Source organism: Habropoda laboriosa, unplaced genomic scaffold (assembly GCF_001263275.1).
Source record: "Habropoda laboriosa isolate 0110345459 unplaced genomic scaffold, ASM126327v1 scaffold5, whole genome shotgun sequence".
NCBI classification, from domain to species: domain Eukaryota; kingdom Metazoa; phylum Arthropoda; class Insecta; order Hymenoptera; family Apidae; genus Habropoda; species Habropoda laboriosa.
Window position 1 is genome coordinate 3,612,469 of NW_017100161.1, and position 20,493 is coordinate 3,632,961.

Sequence of the window (20,493 nt, forward strand, 5' to 3'; positions counted from 1 at the left end):
CCTCGAGTAAATCTTGATAATTAACCACGTCCGATCGATAATTAACCCTCTCGAAAATTCCACGATTTACGAACCCGAGTTCTATTACGCGGCGGATATAAACGAAAATACACGGTGTCTCTCGCAACGTGCTTGCATCGGCGATGTTATAAATTCAACGCGTGGAAATAATTGAAATAGTTGAAAATTCTATTCCATTATTCTCACTCCAGCCGGTTTCTACGTGTATCATAGGAAGATATCCCTGTACAGAGCTGGTGGCGCGGAGAATTCTTGAAATGTTAACCATTACAAGAAGCTACTGGAAGATAAAACGAGTCGCGGCTGGAGTATCTCTCGCGACGGTTCGTTTGCGGGAAAGTCGACGCGAATCGGCTCTAGCCGGAGATACTTCGACGAAATAATCGTCTGGCTCGAACCGTTTTCGTTTCGCGGTGCCGCGGTGATGATCGCACCGTGTAATAAGCCGTTTAAGCCAGCTCCCGGCGAGCGTCTAAAAACCGTGGAATTACGAGAAATTCGAGGATGAAAGAGGCGATACGCACAGCTCGTGCGAAATTTGTACAACTAGAAGGCAGAAATGTTTCACGCCTGCTGTGTTGCACACACGCTGTTCAACTCTTCGAGATACAATTTCCAAGCGAATGAGGAGGAACTGCGGTGTTCTCCATAAACGTTCGGTTCACAGCTGGAGAACCATTGGTCGACCATTGTCCTTTGATTGAGAATCGAAAGCTGGCGTTCAGCATTTGCATTCATTAATCGCGTAACTGAATATTAACCCTTCTGCCAGGGTAACGTTCAACTGAACAGCGATTATGCAATGTGCGTTGCTAATTATACCCGATTGAACGAGAAGGGAATTGTTCCGTGTTACAGTACAACGAAGCATCGCGGCAGTTTGTACCTTGTATGCAACAATATTTCACATCTGCGCTCTGAAATCATTTTACGAATACCAGGTAAAGACGACTTGTAAAGGAGGAGATCAAAGCTAGTTTGACTCGCTACCTTTTCATCCGTGCTTCCTTCTCGAATAGTTCTGCTTACACTCAAACCATGTCTACGATGAACAAGTCAAATATTCAGACCGTACGTAAGTACATACGTAGGGACAAATAGGGGGAGAGAGAGAGAGGGTTCTCCAGTTCCAGTTCCAGTCGAAGGGTTGTCTCGTAGCCGGCGAAAGACACGAAAGGGGAGAGAAAGATGCGTCGCCTTCGTACATACGTAGGGACAAATAGGGGGAGAGAGAGAGAGGGTTCTCCAGTTCCAGTTCAGTCGAAGGGTTGTCTCGTAGCCGGCGAAAGACACGAAAGGGGAGAGAAAGATGCGTCGCCTTTCCTGCCCCCAGGGTAAACTTCAAAGAGAGGTTCTGGTCCACGACGTGACGATTCGCAAAGCTCAGAGAGAGAGAGAGAGAGCTGATTAACCGAGCTGCTAGATACACGGGAATATTCACGGATAAAGGGGAGAACTGGAGTGGGACACGCGAAACCATATTTCGTCCGATATTATTCCTCCCATCTCTCGTTTGCCACGCTTCAGAAAAATGTTCGCGACGATCCGCGTTAATTACGTTTAATTAGAGCCCCTTCATCCGCGATCGAGCGGAAGCAACGTTCCACGATCCACCATTTCTCTCGCTCATCTTTTTATCTTCCTCTCGAGAAAGAGCGATTTCGTTCGGGGGTCCGGCTAGATATTCGCCGGGGAATCGTTACACGTCGCCGGACAATTCTACGAAAGATGGGAGGAGGAGGATGGAGAAAGAGCGAGAGGAGAATTAACGAGTGCCAGCTGATTCATACGTAGCCACGGAAGAATTAACGCCATTAACAGCGTGGACTGGCTGCGCAGCCACGACAGATGGCGGAGTCGAGGGAGAAAAGTGCGATTAAACTGGGCGCGCACGCTGCCGCCTTAATTAGTCCAGATTTCATCCACGAATGCGAAGAATACCGAAACCACCTCGACCTTCTCTACTCCGTCCTCTCTCCGTTGACCTAACAAAGTCCGCGGCACGTCCATCCTCACTTGGTACACTCGCGCCGGTATATAATCGAGCCTTTATTTCGTGGATCTGCTGAATTCGTCCAACTCCGAGGGAACTATGCCCCGGTTGGGACAAAAACCGACGTGGATGGATCTTTGTCGCTGGCAGAACTTGCAGATCGTTTTGATTCTCTCGCGCAGATAACGTCCGGTGGAAGAGTAGTCTCTATTTAGAACGGCACACGGTGAATCACCGTGATCTTTGCAGAGATATTTATAGCGCGAGAATAAAACACCGTTGAGAAAAAGAATATCTGGTGTGTCTAGCGAAAACCTCTTAACAAATCTTCTTTCACCATCTAAATTCTGTTTCTATATTTTTTCTTCTTTTGCTCTTTTATACAGTCTGTTTTCACTCGAACTGAATCTGCAGCGTGTACAGGAGTTGCCTTGCAATTTCAGGTCTACCCAAGTCCCATGCTCCTAATTAATCAAGCAGCCCAAGTGTTACAGAGCACTAACAATAAGACGAAGCTCAAAGCCTTCTAGCCTGCACTTTGCATCGTCGTTCCAGACGAACAGACCTATCAGATGCGCCACAAATGGAACAAAGGTCAAGTACCCCGGTGTCCCGGTTCTTTCTGGCGGCTGTGCCGCAGTAAAGCACGCGAGACTGATAATTGGCAGCGATCCTGGTGCATGCGAGTCACACGGGATCCACGATCCACCGGGGAGGCGGCGTCAAACGCGAAAACTAGCCTCCGGTGAAACATCCAGCAGTCCGTTTTATAATCAGGTAACGGCGACCTCTCGCGAAATCGTACAACGAAACGCACACACACGGTGGTTGGGGGATTTTGTCGTTCGTAGCTGGGAAAAATAATTCCATTCCGCCCGGGGAAACTCATTTCCCTAGGAAAAGGTGGAAGAGAGAAAGCCAAGATCTGTCAAGTATTTTCCCTCGTTTCATCCGGTTCCTTTGTCTTGCGTTTCCACGCGTAATCCTCCTCGTAGAAAGACGAGCTGCGAATATAAAGAGTAAAGGCGCGAGGACGCGGATCCGCAAACCCAATTTTCGTAACGTCGTTTGCAAACGCGTTAAAAGAAGGCTCGAGCCCAACGGTCTTTCTCGACACGACTTGCTTTTCCTTCTACAGCCGCTCTGTTACCGAACATTCGAAACGGATCGCCAAGCCTTATCCGCTCGCGTGGCTTTACTATGCGGAGTATCATTCGAGACGCAGATTCGCGGCGTATTTTACTCGCGGTGTAACGACGAAATTACGAAGGAAATCTGCGAGGCGGGAAATGCTAGGTAGGTCGTAATAAAGAGGAAGAAAGAGACAGTTCTTTTAGAATATTCTGGAAATATTCCCAAGGGTAGGTCTCAGAGTAAAACTGTCGAGAGTTGCTCTCGAAAGTCTAACAGAGAGTTAGACACAATTTGAGAGTATTAACAAACTCTCAGATGGACACGATTTCTTTTACAACTCGAAAAGCTAGTAATTTTGATTAAATTACTCATCAGAAATTTAATCACCGTGATTCATTTCACGGTACAACAGCGATCATTTCCTGTCCGATACAATTTACGCGAGATCAATCACCGCCGGAGTGTAAATGTAATTAAGGAATGGATTCAAAGATTCGAACGAACCGGTTCGACGTTGAAGAAACGACCACAGAGCCAACCTAGAACTTCCACAGCCAAAGAAACTGTCGATAAAGCGAACCTAACCGCGTAAATCCGCGACTATCGATTCAACTTGAAATACTTTCAATTTTCTCCTCAATTTACATAAAAAAATTACACAAATTTCCCTCGACCACGTTGCACGGAGAGAAGTGAACTACAAAAAAGTCGGTCCATCGGAACCAAGTTCTCCTCGGAGAACAGCTCCAAGTGGCTCGTACGCAGAATTTCTGATTACCCGGGGAAAATGAATCAGTCTTCGGTCTAGACATCAAGGGGGATCGGTCTAATGAACTAACGAACCCAGGATCGTAGCATGTGAAAATCAGCCGCGTGCCACCGGATCCTACGCGGAAAATCCTATTTCGCGGCGGCCGCACGGCGATTCCCAATGAACCGAAGAGGGAGACGAGGGAGAAGGGAGTGCAATTTCATCAGGGCCATGTCTCTCTCGGGCAGGAACGCGAATACGTTTCCCAGCCACGCTGATTCCGTCGTGTTTCCACCGAAATGCGCCGCTTTATGTAAACACACGTACGGGCGTGCACGCGTGTCGACGGACGGTGCTATTACTTATTACCGGGTCCGGGGCCGAGATATTAATCACGGTTATTCTTGCGGAGTCAGCGCCCCGTGTCTGGCCGTTTTGCATAAAGCGAAACGAAACACGCCGGAACGGATGTTTAAGGAAGCTGAAATGAAAACAGGAATTCGTTCGCTTTCGAGGATCGTGTGCGTGTGAAAGTGCGTTCGATGTTGTGAAACGGGGCTGGAGGAAAGTTTCGGGGGGCGAAGGTTTGTTTGAAGTTGAACGAGCGAAACAGAGTTGAAAATAGTCGAATATGGAAAACTATATTCCAGTCCTTTGCATTTTAACGGCCGGAGAACGCATTTTATCAGCACTCGGGCGGAATAATCTCTCCGGTTCTTTGTCATTATCGCTTCGTTTTGAAAATTACGCCGTTCGAATGCTCCGAGCCGCGACTTACGCGTTAACGAGGCCTCAACGTGAAGTGAGCTTCTCGGCTTTTCTAAAGTTGAACTTATGGACTTCTGCGTGATAAGACAATGCCTGGTTGAGAAAATAAACGGATAAACGTTGCACTTTGTGACTGATAGTGCCTTTTTCATTTTGCTTTCAAGATTAAGAGATTATTTTATCAGACCCTGTAGATCTCATAGATTATCTTATTTAATCTTCATCCAATACGAGATTAGCAAAGAAAATTGATAAATTCTTTCTAGAAAAATGACACTTTTAATTCTCAAAAGTGCCAGCACGGCTGTGTTTCTCTGACTGTATTACCGATCTTATTCGGAATATTTTCCCACTGAAAGACGATCACGTCGTTAGACAGGCAGCATTCATCCTGAACACATTACACTTCAGCCTGTTCACGCATACACCACAGCGAACACTCTACCACGATAGTACTCGCAAGCTCGCGGAAATTAAAGCGCGTAAAAACCGCGCGCGGACGTGGAGAGGCTGAAAAAGCAGCTCATGGTTCATTTGCGTCGACGTGGGGATGAGTTGACTCGCGACACCATTTTCTCGTAACCACGTTGTAATTCTGGCAATTCTCGTATCGCGATTACGCCGTCCTTCTCTCTCTCTCTCTCTTGACATCGTTTCATCTCCAAAGAAATTCCCCGGCGATTGTTGTTCGACGGATAAACCCTCGAAAATATAATCCGCGGAAATAACAGACTGGACAATGGTTCGAAATCAATCGTCGGCTCTCCGCGTAAAAATTTCCATCCAACTTCGTATCTCATCGTAGCAAACAACCAAGAGTGCAAACAAAAACCGGAGAGTCAACCAAATATTTTCCTTGCTTGGAAAAAACTTGTTTTCGCGCAGGATATCGAGTGAGAGATATGTGTGTGTGTGTGTGTGTGTAGGTCGAAACGAAAGGGCAAGTTTGGGAGTGAAGGAACGCCGAGTAAAAGCAAGAGGGACACACCGCGGATTTGCATGCATATGCAAATTCACGGTGTCACGGAGGACAACCGTCTAGCTATCCACAAGTCGAGACCCAGATCTGCCGGAGACGTAACCAACGACTAAATATTTACACGAAATACTCGACCCAGAGCTCGATCGAGATTAATCTTCGTGCTTGTTTGCCCGGGCTAGGACAGACCGACAAATAAACCGATTAATTGTTTATCGAAAGTTAGCTTTTCGAGGAGGTAATGCAGCACGAAAGACTATTAACGGTACGAAAGGGAAGAGACCCTTATGGATAGTTCCAAGTTGCAAGTTTCTAGTTGAGGGACTGAAATTCGAGGAACTACCGGTCGATGCCGAAACAATGTCCGCGCAAACGTTAATTGCTGCGAACTGGACAGATCTTACGAAGTAATCTACCGTGAGAATGTATTTAAGAACAGATCGATACGCGAGGTATCGTCCTTTTGCAGATATTAATTTTAGGAAAGAAAATTCAATATTTTAGTTAAAATTCTCGAGTTGTTTATTACACTACATTACACTAAATCTCGTTAATACGCTTTGCAAGCTATAAAAAAAATGAAAATTTCCCGATTCGATTAAAACGAGATAATTATCCATCGATCGCAAATTAATTGCAAATCCGTGAAAACTTGGTATATTAAACTCCAGCTAAAAGTTCGTTAAACACATCGGACGTTTCAATCGGGTAACGAATGCACCGGTCGAGAAACGAACCGTTTGTTGCGACCTGACTACGACGCAACGAAGTCTCGGTTCGGCGGATTACAGCAATAAACAACTTAGTCACATTTGGCCGCCAGACCGAGGTGCCGACGTTCGGAAGACCAGAATATACCCCCGGTGGACGCACCAGCGCGACACTCAAGCAATAGGTCCCAGAAACACTCGGGATCATAAAACATTCGACCCAAAAGGTTACAGTTTTCGTCGACCAATAGCAGAACACGCCACGTTTTCCACCTCCATAACACAACCACCAATGGCAATAGGTCCCAGAAACACTCGGGACCATAAAACATTCGACCCAAAAGGTCACAGTTTTCGTCGACCAATAGCAGAACACGCCACGTTTTCCACCTCCATAACACAACCACCAATCAGAACCAACCTAATATCTATATACACACCTACACACCTGAAAACCGTCAATGTTTGTAAGACGAGTACACGAGACACGTAGTCACGAAACGAACAATCCAAATTCAACTAAACATCTAATCGAAACAAGAATTCATCAAAACATCTACAACATCTAATCAAAACCAGAATTCATCAGCCCCCTCGACCGTGTATCGCATTATCCTCGTTACGTGTCGCGCCGAAACTTTTAATTACCTTCAGAGCAATCGTTGCGTAAAAGTGTAACCTGTGTCGCCCGCTTTTTTCCCCTCTCTCTCTTTCTCTCTCCTTCTCACCGTTGTTACACTTCCTCCTTTTTTTCGCACCGTGGGCTGCACTTTTTCTTCCGTGGGCGTGAGGAGTGTCTGTTTCGGAGGAGGATATTTCTGGTTCATCGTTAACGATCGAGGGCCGCGATTATGTGCAAATTCGCGGGAGTAACGAACGATCGAATACTGGAGACACGAAGTCGCGGCTAGGCCGGCGTGTAGTGGTTAAAAATCGTTGATTTGCGAGGCGTCGTTCCGCAGGTTGGGACATCGATGGAACGCGGCCGCGACGAAAAATACCGGCCGCGCGGCGATAAATATCCGAAATTTTTGCCGCACGCCGCGCGATTATTTATCGCGCCATCGAGATACAACGTAATCCCTGAATTATAATGTCCGACCGGTTAAATAACGGGACACCCAGTGAAATTAATTAGAAATATCAACCGCGGTTATAGGTGACGGATGGAACGATCGAATCCGCAGGAAACGAGTACTCTAATGTCGTGTCCTCAACACGAACCACGCGACCGATCACCCCCATCGCTTCTATCTACCTGCCAATAAGGGTTCGCGAAAGAGGCCTTTTTCTAGGAAAGGCGTTGATTGGCCCTTTTTCCGAATTAGCAGCTACAAAAAGATGTATAAAGGTAGCCTTCGCAAGCCCGAAAGCAGAACATGTACGGAGAGAAGCAGAGCGTGTACGGAGTGTACATATTAAAAAAAAACCGAACAACGTAGTTTAACCTAAAACTAAACAACCAATAGGGAAACATCCATCGTGATATCTTCCAACCGAGAAATAAGATCACGGTAACAAACATATGATTTTTCTCTGACTATGCTGTCTAAGCGTTAGCCATTTACCGTTTTAGTACCGTATCAGGCAGCAAAAGCTGATCTGTTACGGATTAATTGCATTCAGCAATCCTCGGTGTTGGAAATTCAAACGAAAGTCAGAATTACAATTCATTTTTGTCACATCTTCGCCAGAATCTCTGCCACAAGTCTGACACGTTGTTATAGGTTTAACTATCACTTACCAGATTTCTGCATCGACGTTCGTTTTCGAATAACACTATTATATTCTTTTCTGCGCCGAATTCCTAAAGGACTCCCGAAACTCCGCTCTTTCTCATCCAACACCATTTTCGCCCGCTTTCACCGCGATTCTCTCAAAATCGAACGAACTTTGAAAAACCAAACAAAAAGAGGGAATCGTGTTTCAAATATAAAACCCGACTATTATCCTCGGCTTTATGAAAAGCTTTTCCGAAATTTACGAGCGTGGTGATTAATAGAGGCGATCGAAAACCTGGTTCATATTCTTCCCTCTTTTTCTCTCTCTTTCCCCTTTTTTCTTCATTCGCGTCACACGACAGACGTGAATGTCGTCCCATCGAATAGCTGACATACTCGACCCTGGCACGGTATGCACGCGTACCACATGTACACGTATTTACGCGCCGAGAATCGGGTCAGGGAAATTGGGGAACCGGTCCTCCTCCAACGATCAACCCTATTTTCGCAGAATCTCGGCGTACGTGTCTGGTTACGATTGGCGACAGAGGAGGGAGGAAACACGGGAAGAGCACGCTGATGAATTCGCGTTGCTTTTTAATGGCTTCGCCGATTAACGAACAACAGGGAGAGACGCGCGCGTGCTGCTCGCGAGATGCGCACGAGGTAATGTGTGTGCAACGAATCGGCAAATTGCTTTTGGAAATTCGAGTGATACACGCCACGGAATGGATATTACTGAATAACGTTTCATGTATATGAATGAGATGTTTTTGGAGAAACGCGACGTGTCCCTCTCTCTTTCTTCCCACTCTGTGTGTAGATGTGTGGATCAGTGGCTAAATTAAAATGGCAGAAACGTGGGAGTAGGTTTTACGAAGGGCGAACGTGTGGTATTTTTAAAACGAGGCATGAAAAGGATCGTCGTGGGTGATTTTAAATAGAAAAAGCTCGAGAGAAAACGTTATTCGCTGTGTCTCGCGAAGAAAATATCGTTGTATCGAATAGGTTTTCGGAGGAAATTTTTATTATACCCACGGTTGAACACTACAGTGGAGATTAAAAGACCCAGCGAAACCCCCTGGAACATTCCTTTGAAAATTCGCTTTGCCCCCGTATATATTGCATTCCCGTTCGATGGATAATATTGAAAGCCAATTGCTGGCTTTGTGTCCAATAATGGGTATTCTTTAAAAAGAAATACTTACAATCGTTCGATAACATGGGTTAGATGAAATCGATGAACGGAAATTAAAGTCCCGTCCAGGACGGGCCGATAAAAACGATACACACGGCCAACGGATCGGGACAACCACGTCCATTATTCAACTTTTTCCCCTTTTTTTACTACGCTTTTGTATCTCCATACACCCTCGCCGCCCTTGTTTCCGTTGTCCTTCTATTAAAACGTTCGTGAACGCTTCGGAGGACACTGTCGAGTGGATGAATTCCCCGGTAAATTGCGAACACGCTCAACTTCTTAGCTTCACTCCCAACGAAATTCACCGCTACGCGAATTCGTATTCGAAGAGAGAAACCTTCGGGGTTGATCGGTTCGAACAGACGAATATTCGCGTGAAAAATTTGCCCGAAAGAAATTTCCAATTTGGCGAAAATGCACAGGGTGTGTGTAGGTAATAAAGTAAAGCGGGAAAGAAAATATTGGACGAAATGCAGGAAAGACGGAGGGGGGCATGGATACCGTAAAACACGATCTAGTTTTAAAGTTTCCGCGAAATACGCGGCGATTTACGCGAAAGCGAATAAACATCGGCGTTTAGCGAGCTGGATAACACGAAAATATCGCCGGACCATTTGTTAACAACGCGTATTTTGCGCCGTGACGCCGGCAAACACACACACACACAGCGTGTTCTCATTTTTATCGGAGGTTTTGTCCTGCGGCGCGGCGGGAACCCCTTCAGAAATTTTAACCGACCATCGGTGTCGCGTGTACCATCAACTTGTCAGCTGTTTTACGAGCGTTATTCCGATACCTTGTCGTAAAAATGTTCCCCCTTGTCCACGTCCCCGCGGATATTTGCCGGGATATCGGCGGCCTTCTTTTTAATATTTTCACAATTTACAGCGCAACACGTGTGCTTCGAATTTACCGCCTTATCTTTACCCGTATGTAACGCAGGTGAAAGGTAAATCAAGGTGCAAGATGGAATTTTGCGAGAGTAACGAGTTAACAAGCTGTGTACCTATATCTCGAGGGACACAGAAATGTACCGGTTTTATCAATTTTCTTTTTATGGAAAATAAACGCGGAACACGAAGAGAAGCTTTTTAACTACAACTGTACAGTCGGTGGAAACGACATATCGAGGTCGTACGTTGAAGCATTAAGCGGAGACGTTAATCGGCGAGAGTCATTTGTGATAAAGATTAACCCTACTGCGTTCTTCGTTTTGACTGTACATTAAGACTTTTGGATCAAAAAGGATCTAAGACCTTATGTGAAACAATTTTTGTTTCCAACGCGACATATGAACCTAGACAATAAAATAATGTTAAGGAACGTAAACTTGATAACAGGAAAAATGACTAAAAATATAAAAAGGCGGTGGGTCAAAAAAGACCCGAAGACCGCTCTGGGGTTAAGGCGCAGACAAATTTTTTAAATACACTCCTCATCTTTTTTAAAATTTTGCGTAGACGTTCGAATTGCTTGTATAGTCGGTGGAAGAAATATAGCGAGGTTCTAAAATCGGTTAAGCGTCGAACTTTACATATCCAAGCGTATTAACCCTTTGCACTCTTTGAGTGCGACTAAGAAGCGACATTACATTTACCATTAGAGGCAACTCTAAGGATGATATTTTCCAAGACAGCACGTCTACGGACCTCCGTGAATTGTTCACTACATGTTTAGAGATCTCGGCAGTGAAATAGTTTGAAAGCACCAACTTCTAATGGAAATATTAGAAGTTTGCTACTTCCTTATAGAAAAAAGGGCCTTCGAGTGCAAAGGGTTGACAAGAAAATCGACAGAAACCTTCAAACTTCAAAACTTCAAAAGGAAAATTTCACGAGCGATACTTTGATTCCATCGACTATACTTCCTCCTTCTCCTTAAATTTTCTTTCTCGATAATCCTCCATTCCTCTAGCTGCGCATCTAACCCCTTGAACCGAGAATAGAGACTAGAAACGGCGATTTCTGACAGACGGTGGCAAACAGTGGAAAGTTTTCGCGGATCCGCAAGCCCGGTGTCCCGAATGCTCGATCATGCAACGATCGTAACTCGACGAGGAACGCGCGGAAACGCTTCGATCGCGGCTTTTCGGGTTTAATGGCCGAATCGTTTCCTGCAGGATCGCGCGATTAGTCTGCTCCATTAGAGCGTCGGCGATTAACGCCGTGCCATCGACGACGGAAAATCGCGGTCGAACGCGAGAAATCGTTCTTCCCGTAGATCCCTGGATCAACGGGGGATGCTTTTCAGCGGCTGGGGAGAGGGGGAGAGGGAAAAAAGAGGCAGCCACGCATCGACCTTTACGGCCCGTCGTAAAAGTGGATCAGCCCGCGATTTCGTTACGTGCTAGAACACTGAAAATGAAGGTTCGAACGGCTCGTGTGACTTTTACAAGGGGAGGCTTTACGTTCTTCCTAATAAAAAAAAGAGAGAGAAAGAGAAATCCAATTACAGGACCGGTAATGGTACTATATTGATTCCAAGAGTTAGTAATTTCGAGAAACGATCTCGAAGTCGAAGCGACGATAATATCACTGTTAGGGATTGGATTTATGACATGGACGCCTGTTTACGCAATTTTTGAATGCGCCCCTTTTTTCTTCGCGTTCATTCATTTTTCCTTTCAAATTGTTTATTTACGGACTCGGAGGAAACGTCTTTACGCTATTGAATCTTCTAAAGGACTGTTTCTGGGCACCCAAAAAGAAAGTTGGGGTCCCCTTATACCTAGGAACTGTTTACATTATGGTATCGCATTGTGCAGTGCGTGACTCGAAGACGGACACCAGACACATCTGGTCCTCACTTGATTATTTCCATAGGGTGTTGTTAGAAATAATCCAACAATTGGCAACGAAGCCCAGGAAGCGTTTTACGGCTGTAGAAAATTAAAGTTTCCGCGGGCTACATACCTTCCTGGTGCCCACTCGTGAACATTCAACAGACATTGACACGTCATAAAACCTTTCTTGCGAGCGGGCTACCCTTGGGCCTCACTCCCCCGCCATCGCGACACACCACCACCCTGCCAACTTGGAAATTCCAGGGTGGGCGGCATGCTCGAGGGCCAGGGAGGACCGTCCAAGAGGGTAGACCCGTTCCCACTGGCGGAGACCACCACCTTATACCCATACACCTTTTCATAAATAAGCGCCCCAACGCGGCGCACAACAGATCAAAAAGGGAAAACAGACAAACACCACGTAAACTACCACTCTTCAAAATGAAGTCTTTTTCTTTTAACTTAATAAAATACTGTAGTATCGGGGCCTCTATACCCAAATAGGAAACCTCGAAGGGACAATAGAGAGGGAGTGGTTGGCGTAGCGCGCAAAGCCTCGGCTTGCTAAGCCGAAGGTCCCGGGTTGGGTCCCTCGATATTTTTCCGTCGTCGGTTCCTATATATGGGGGCTCGTCCGTGATGGAGGCATCTACGGCTACACGAAGCCAGGCGCTGTGAGATGAAAACATGTGAGAGGGTGGTTGCACGTCTCCCAAAAATGCGTTGTTTCGGCTGTGTGCCACTGTGTGGGGGAGTGTGCCCGAAAGTGTTGAGTTGTGCTGCACTGAGGACATTCGAGGGCGAATGTCAGTTCAGGATGGCCGAGTGTAGTATCGGGGCCTCCGTACCCAAATAGGAAACTTCGAAGGGACAATAGAGAGGGAGTGGTTGAAGGTCCCGAGTTCGATTCTCGTTGGGGTCCCTCAATATTTTTTTCCGTCGGTTCCTACAAATGGGGGCTCGTCCGGGATGGAGGTATCTACGGCTACACGAAGCCAGGCGCTGTGAGATGAAAACATGTGAGAGGGTGGTTGCACGTCTCCCAAAAAGAGTTGAGAAACAGGGTTTCGGCTGAGAGTGCCACTGTGTGGGGGAGTGTACCCCAAGTGTTGAGTTGAGTTGTGTTGCATTGAGGACATTCGAGGGCGACTGTTAGTTCAGGATGGCCGAGTTTAGTATCGGGGCCTCCGTACCCAAATAGGAAACCTCGGAGGGACAATACAGAGGGAGTGGTTGGCGTAGCGCGCAAAGCCTCGGCTTGATGAGCCGAAGGTCCCGGGTTCGATTCCCGTTGGGTCCCTCAATATTTTTCCCTAGGTTCCTACAATACGTGCAAACTCCAAGTTACCACGACTTCATACCAACAAACAACTCGCACCACGAACTAGCGACAATCCTGCGCCACCACTCTCGAGCATACCGCTTGTGCGAAGCGCAAGACGCAACAATCACCGTACGAACTCCAATGTAAATTTCACGCTTAAGTTCGACACAACGAGCTCGGAGTCTTTATCAATGAAAAATTTCATCGCGTTATCAATAATACGAATATACTGTGGGGGGGTTTTGGTACGAAAGAGTGAATGGCCTGGAAAGGAAAAACGAATGGAAGACTATCGTGCATGGCGTGTTTGTTATGTTTAGACAACATAGGTTGTCAAGCCGATCGCGGCGTGTGTGTATGTGGATGTATGCGTGGGGAAAAGGAAGAAGAGTGTGAGGTGTGTGAGTGTAGAAAAAAACAAGAAGCATCGAGCTGGAAGAGAACGAATTGGAGCAGCGATGAAAAAGAAAGAGAAGCAGATTATAAGTGAACAGCACCGGCGTCGCGTGGGGTTACTTTTATTTATAATAAACGCAAACGTATTTAACAAAATCCCACAATATTAATTTGAACGTCCGCCCATTGGGTGAAACTACCTCAGGTTCGGTGATTATAATTTCACCGTTGGTTCAACCTTCGAACACGAATTTCGCGGTCCAATTTCATCGGTTATTCCCGCTGTGAACCGAATGTATCAGTCTTTAACGAACCCCAGTTAAATCAGTTACATTATTCGATACGCAATAATAATCTTAATTTGGAGCAAAAGCCCGGTTGCAATATCGATATGTTCCATCTCTGTGGAATATTCCGAGAATTCCGGAGTTTTCCGAAAAAGGAGGGGGCTTTACGCGGGAAGATTTAACGACGTCCGCTATCAATTACATTCTACAGACGTTCGTGGAAAACGGGCAAGTCTGGTTCGCTGTCGGTAGAGTCTCGGCGGAGAAATTTAAAAGCAACCTGTCGGAGGGCCGAACAAATTATCTTGCTCTACGTGTTCACGCTAACGACACTCGTTGTTACGGAAGCAAACAACGTTCGACGCCCGGTGCTCGTGACTCGTGAATCGGAACAGCAGCCTCGATAACGGTCACTCTATAATTCGGTGCTCTCTCATGGAACGTACACCGGGTGGCTTTCACTTCGCTGGCCATCACGTAACGGACAATCGATTACGCTCGTTTCTTCGATTAACGGTAGATTTTTCGATACGACGGAATGTAGAGCGAGAGACGATGCTGTGAACCGAGAGGTGAAACTCTTTTTTCTCGAAAATTAACAGACTCCGTGCGAGAACCTTACATTTTTTAACCATCTGCTAAATCCTACTCTTCCCAAATCCTGGACACCCTGCAATAAGGCACGTAGCAACAATAAAGATGTTGCAGCACCGCGTAAGAAGGTTTCCATTCACCTTCACTTTCGGTGTTTTAGTCAGCATGAATTACCAGATCTAACAATTTTGTGACTTTATTGTCTACACCGCTCGCCAGCTCGTCACCCCTACCATCAGCTCACTTCTTCCACACCCACAATCCTAAAAGTCAAAATTTGCCAACCTCCACCAATCGTCATCTCCACTTGAAACACACCTACAACCACACCCTCTCCGACATACCTTGACCTCTGAGACCAACCCCTACTCTCGTACTTACCGAACCTATATCTAGAAACCTTTTCCGTCGAAACAGCAGATTTTTGTCTAGTGGTCTTCACGCACCGAACGTCACCGAACTGTCTAATAAAGTCGAATAGTACTACGCGCAGAATAGCTCCCTTATTTCGCCCCAGTTTCCGTCAGGCTCTCCTACCGCGTACCTATTGAATATAATAAACCAACGCAAGGAATCGCGAGCCGCGGAATACAACAGTACTTATTGTAAAGGTTTAACTAGTTTAATTAGACGATAAGTGTAAAACTTGCCGAGACATTTTCAAACCCAACCAAATTGATTTGCGTGATTAGTTTGACGCAGACCGCCGTTCCACTAAAAGTCGTCAGTCACACGATACGCGAACGGTACATCGTTCCATCGTTATGTACTCCGACTTGTACGGTATACTGGAGCTTTCGCTCATCCCCGCTCTGTTTTCGAACTTTTCGTTTTTGTAACATTAGCGTCATTGCCGGCCTGGCTCTGCTTTATAAGTTCGTTAACAGTGTCTTCGCATACACGATTCTCTTATTCTCTGGTCGCTTAGCCCTGACGTGACGTCAGGTACGCGAACGGTACAACGAAGAGACGGTTAATTACACGTTCTTCGAAGGCAATGGTGAATCTAAGATCGGTGCGATAATCGAAGTTACTTAACCCTTTCGCTGCTAAATTATCGAAAATTGTCCCGCACTCTACTGTTTGTGCCTTTTGGTACACTTTCAGCTTAATTTAATCCCTCATTTTGCCCTTTGCGCACTTCCACCTTGATTCAGTAAAATTAACAAATTTTTAATTAATTAATTTGAACGTGTAAAAATTGTGTAGGGATGACCGAGCGTGAGTGCGTTGTTTTTATGAATGCGTTGCCTGTGTGAATGCGTGAGGGTCTATGACCGGAGCAGTAAGGACCGGCGTGCCAGGTCGAGTGTTTGGGATAGCGCGAAAGATATTGAACGAATGTTTAGTTTTAGTAATCAGGCGAGGAGTGCGTGAGTGCGTGTGTGTTTTCTTCTAACGAAAAGTGTGCATGTATGCAAGATGACATTAGGGCGAATGCGAGGGAGCGAAAGGCAGAATGTAATTTTAAAAGTTTGTAAAAATTTCAAAACGCAGAAACGAAAGATTTCGCCTGCAACTGCCTTTCGCAGCGAAAGGGTTAAGTGCACACGTGACAATCGTAAATTCCCGCTGTTTCTTCGTCGGGAACCTCGATTTCACTGGAAAAAGCGAGTGAAGAAGAAAACGAATGGCGGTTCGTTGGGGGAAATAATCAGAAATCCGGCGACACGAGCGTGGATGGATTTTTATTTTATACGCTTATACAACGAGTGCAATAACGTGGCGGTATTTTATCGGAAGAAAACACGGTGAAATATATACAAGAAATGAAACGAAAGCAGAAAATTACGAGCGTTATGAATGTGAAAAAGAAAAGTAGCGATCTATGAAACGCGCCGCTCCGCTCGTCGATACAATAAAGTCGTTTTAATACAGCAACAAAATACGGCTATCAAGTTTTTTGTTTAGTTAACAAATACAAAAAAAAAAAAACGAGGGAAAGAAAAATCCACCCTGTATTTCTCTGGAACAAAAACAAAAAAAGAGGAAAAAAAAAGAGAGAAAAATATAGCGAACAAGCTTGAAGCAGAACGAGCGTGGGTTATTCAATACAGTTTGAACCGCGCGCGTACTATGCCTGTCGATCTCTCCTAAATAATTTAAACGGAGGTCGTTGAACCGCGGCAGAAACAAAAAAAAAAAAGAGAAGGAAAAAAATTGCATGTAACGCGAGCGCGTTAATTTCGCGGGATATATTGCACGCAAATAACCGAGGCAAATAACAAATTTCGGAATTTTTCATATGGCCCACATTTCCCGTTCGCGGAATCTCAGTCGCGGTCGATCGAATTTCCATTGTGAATCGCTCGTGAAAATCAAATCGCACCTGTTTCCAGTGCGTCTCAATTACTCGCATAAAAAATGATTCTCTACAAAAATATACAGTGCTTCCTCGAAAAACGCGGATTTTAAGGACTCGGAGATTGTCTTTGTAGATGGTAATTAGCGCTGTTGGAAACCAGCCCTAAGTGGATCCTACGTCTTCGCGAAAAACTGAAGAACATTTATATATAAGATACGCGTACACGCTTCTTGATTCTTGGTTGCTCCTTTTATTGCACCCCTTGATGGCTTGAGGACTCGAAGCAGGGAAAAACGAGACCAGGATCGACGCAAGAGTTTTCGATAGTTACCTTCACCGTCAAATTTATTATTCAATGTTAACTAGACCATATGTTTCCGCTGTTACGATACTTAGCAATAAACGATAAACAAGTTCTTCCAGCTCGCAGCGACGAAATGGTCCTTCGATTTTTCTCCTAAGTTCGGTTGTTCGTTATGTACGGCAGGACCCCGTATAACGCGAGAAAAAGATTGCTACTGCCCCCACATGACGCGATGAGAAACGAAAAAGAACATACAAATTCTGAATTCGTAATTTTTGGTTAGTCAAATTTGACCGAAAAATCGAGGTAGCTAGAACTTAATTTGAATTTCCCGCGTTACAGTGGGTCCTACCGTATTTGAATTCGGCGTCACTGCTTATCGTATGCAGGGACAAATTGTGAGGAATTAGTTCACATTTCTCTTATTCGCCAGGATGATGAAAATTGCGAAAGTATGCTAAATATGCAATTGATTCGAAATTAAAAAAGAAACCGCGTTGTTCGAGGGAGCACTGTATATATGTATACCAGCAAACATTTTGTACGTTTGGTAAATTCGTCGGCGAAGAACGGTGTCGAAACGTGAAGAAGAGACCGCACGAAGCTACCCCGTTCGACCCCACGTGACGTGACACCGCGTCAGAAATAAGTTCACGCGAGATTTCCATGCTTTATTCACCAGTTGCTCGTAAGCTGCACACACCGCTTACCAGAAGCGCGTGCACGTGCCACGCCGGGTCCATTCACCAGCCCGTAAACACGTCCGTCAATCTTTCGTTGCCCCCAAGTCGGATTAATGTACGCCGAACGAAATGGTCTTTTACGCATGCTAATGTGAATTTTCCGGCGTGGGCTGAGTAGAATCGAGGTCCTACGAATCCACCACGAAGCACACGCACGGTCGAACGACGTATTACGGACACTAATGTATGTAAATGGAAGGAATGGAATTTGGAATAAATTCACCGGCGAATTCAGCATTTTTTCGCTATGTTGGTAATACGAATTGTCGGAGATATATCGAAATTTTAGCGGGATTTTTTTTTAACGAATTCAGATGGGAATTTTTACGAGGTATATAAAACAGGAGAGTGATTTGTTAAGTGATTTCGACGGTGTTAAAGAGAGAGTATCGTGTCCATGAAGCGACGATTTATACAGTTGTTCCGAGACATCGAAGCCTAATGACTCGCGGAAATCATCCGATCGTGAAACATAGCAGAGCGGCTGGATACCACGGAGAATCACTTTCACTCCCTTTTTTGCGACTCGCGAGAGTCCGCTCAACGTGCTGCGTCGCTTAATTAACGTGTACGGGAAGAAGAGATAGGTAGGAGTTGTGAAAACGAGATACGAAAAACGCGGGGTTTTCAACGCGGTAACACGCTGCACCGAACGCGGAAAAGTAATTCAAAGTGCGGTAGGCAGAAGTTCATTTTCGTCTTCACGTTGAAAAGGAAGTTTGCGACGAGACAAAGATCGAAGGTCTCGTGGAACGCTCGAATATTTCGTAGTATTACGAACAGGCTTAATTATTAACTTACAAAATATCTTGTCGGTTTTCGTTATATCGCAATTATCGAGGAAAATTTGATTCACTTACGAATAATTTGGTGAAAATAAATTTGACGTAAAAATCACCATATTGTACTTACGAACATTCAGCAATGGCAGTTCTAACGGTCCACGTTCCGCACGGCGGATTCCCGGCACGGGCCATTCGAATTGTTTGCAAAGCCGCACGAACGATCGCCTGTATCGTGGGCAGCTAATAAGAGCAATAACGCGGACCAGAATCCTCCTGCACTCGTTCGCCGTTACTCGCCAAGCGTTAAAACCATTCACCACACTTCCCCTGCGTTACATTTTACCGTCGACTCGTTCGATTCCCGATTCCCCGGCGTTACATGCGAACTGATCACGTGACCGGTCCATATTCACAACAGGGAACGTGTAGAGATGGCGAGAGAAAAAGGGAATTTTATTATACCGTGGCTGAATCGATGCCCGATTCTCTACGTGCACCAATATTCGCGTTTTACGACTGAACGGCCGTGACATTTCGTACGAAAAATCGTACACACACAGCACCGTGGAAATTGCCTCGTGCACGATTATTAAAATTTGTCCGGTACGACCGCGCCAAAACAGAGGAACGGTGGATTCCGAGAATCCGACCGAAGCTAGTTCGTGCTACGCAAAAACTAGCTTCGTTCTTATCGTTCCGAGAATTCTAAATGAAAACAACACCGAGCCGTAGCCAGCTCGCCCTTATTCCTTCGTGTATAGGGACGTCAAGGTTGTACGAATTTGTATCATAGGCTGTATACACGCACGCACGTTCGAGAGGGGAGAGAAGGTCGCGATGTTTTTGCGCGGGTCTGTGTACTGATCGTACGTGAACCGCGCACATGGCAGCCAACACCACGCACCGGGTATTTTTCTTCTTAATTAACGTTACTAATCGACGATGAAATATCACTTTACGTACCTTTGTGTCCCTGGACGTGTGATAGTAGTAAACAAAGGCAAACATCCACGCGCATGACAGCAGCAACACAATTTTTACATTTCGCCGCATCTCTGTCGTGTGTCTCGTCAGTCTCGCCCCTCGTCCACGCGTCCCCTCGACGATTTCCTCTCCCCCTCGCACACGTCCACGTTTCACGAGTGGTGTCTCGTTCGGAGAAAACGTAGCACGCACACCCGCGTACGACAACGCACCGTAACACCGTGGAACAACACCACCAACGCGAACGAACCGGCAGCCGAAGCCATACTGTTCGGCTTCGACGAGAACGGCGGCTATGCAGTCACTCAGAACGCGTCGTTGCTTCTGAATCCCCACGCCAGGCGGCGCGACACTCGCCACTACCGACGCCCACTGGCCTCTTTGGCGCCGAATTTCGAATTGCACAAGTGGCCCGCGTTCAGATTCTTGCCCCGGTTTCATGCTGACCTCTCTTTGCCAAGCTACGCAACTGCTTCGGCTGTTTTCGAGCGATGTGGAGATAAAGCACAGCTTTTAATAGAACGGTGTAATTTTATATCAGCACTTTCCAGAGAATAAATCGATGTCTTTTATTAATACCACTTGTTTTTTTCCCTTTTTACTCCTGCTTCGAAAATACCGTTCGTGGAAATCACTGTAACCGTAGAAGGTTACACAAATGGTAAAATGCTTCGTTTTTTATTTAAATGTGAAAGGGAATGGAGCGAAACA

General features: G+C 45.8%; 1 protein-coding gene across 1 annotated transcript in view; it reads right to left on the minus strand.

The window, feature by feature from the left end:
- Window positions 1-20,032, minus strand: part of LOC108578195 (polypeptide N-acetylgalactosaminyltransferase 2) — a 216,697-nt gene extending 196,665 nt beyond the window's left edge. The window contains exon 1 of the mRNA XM_017941480.1: window positions 19,762-20,032. Within this exon, the coding sequence (XP_017796969.1) occupies window positions 19,762-19,851 (90 nt within the window). The 5' untranslated portion in view covers window positions 19,852-20,032. The remainder of the gene's footprint in view (window positions 1-19,761) is intronic.
- Window positions 20,033-20,493: the final 461 nt, after the last annotated feature.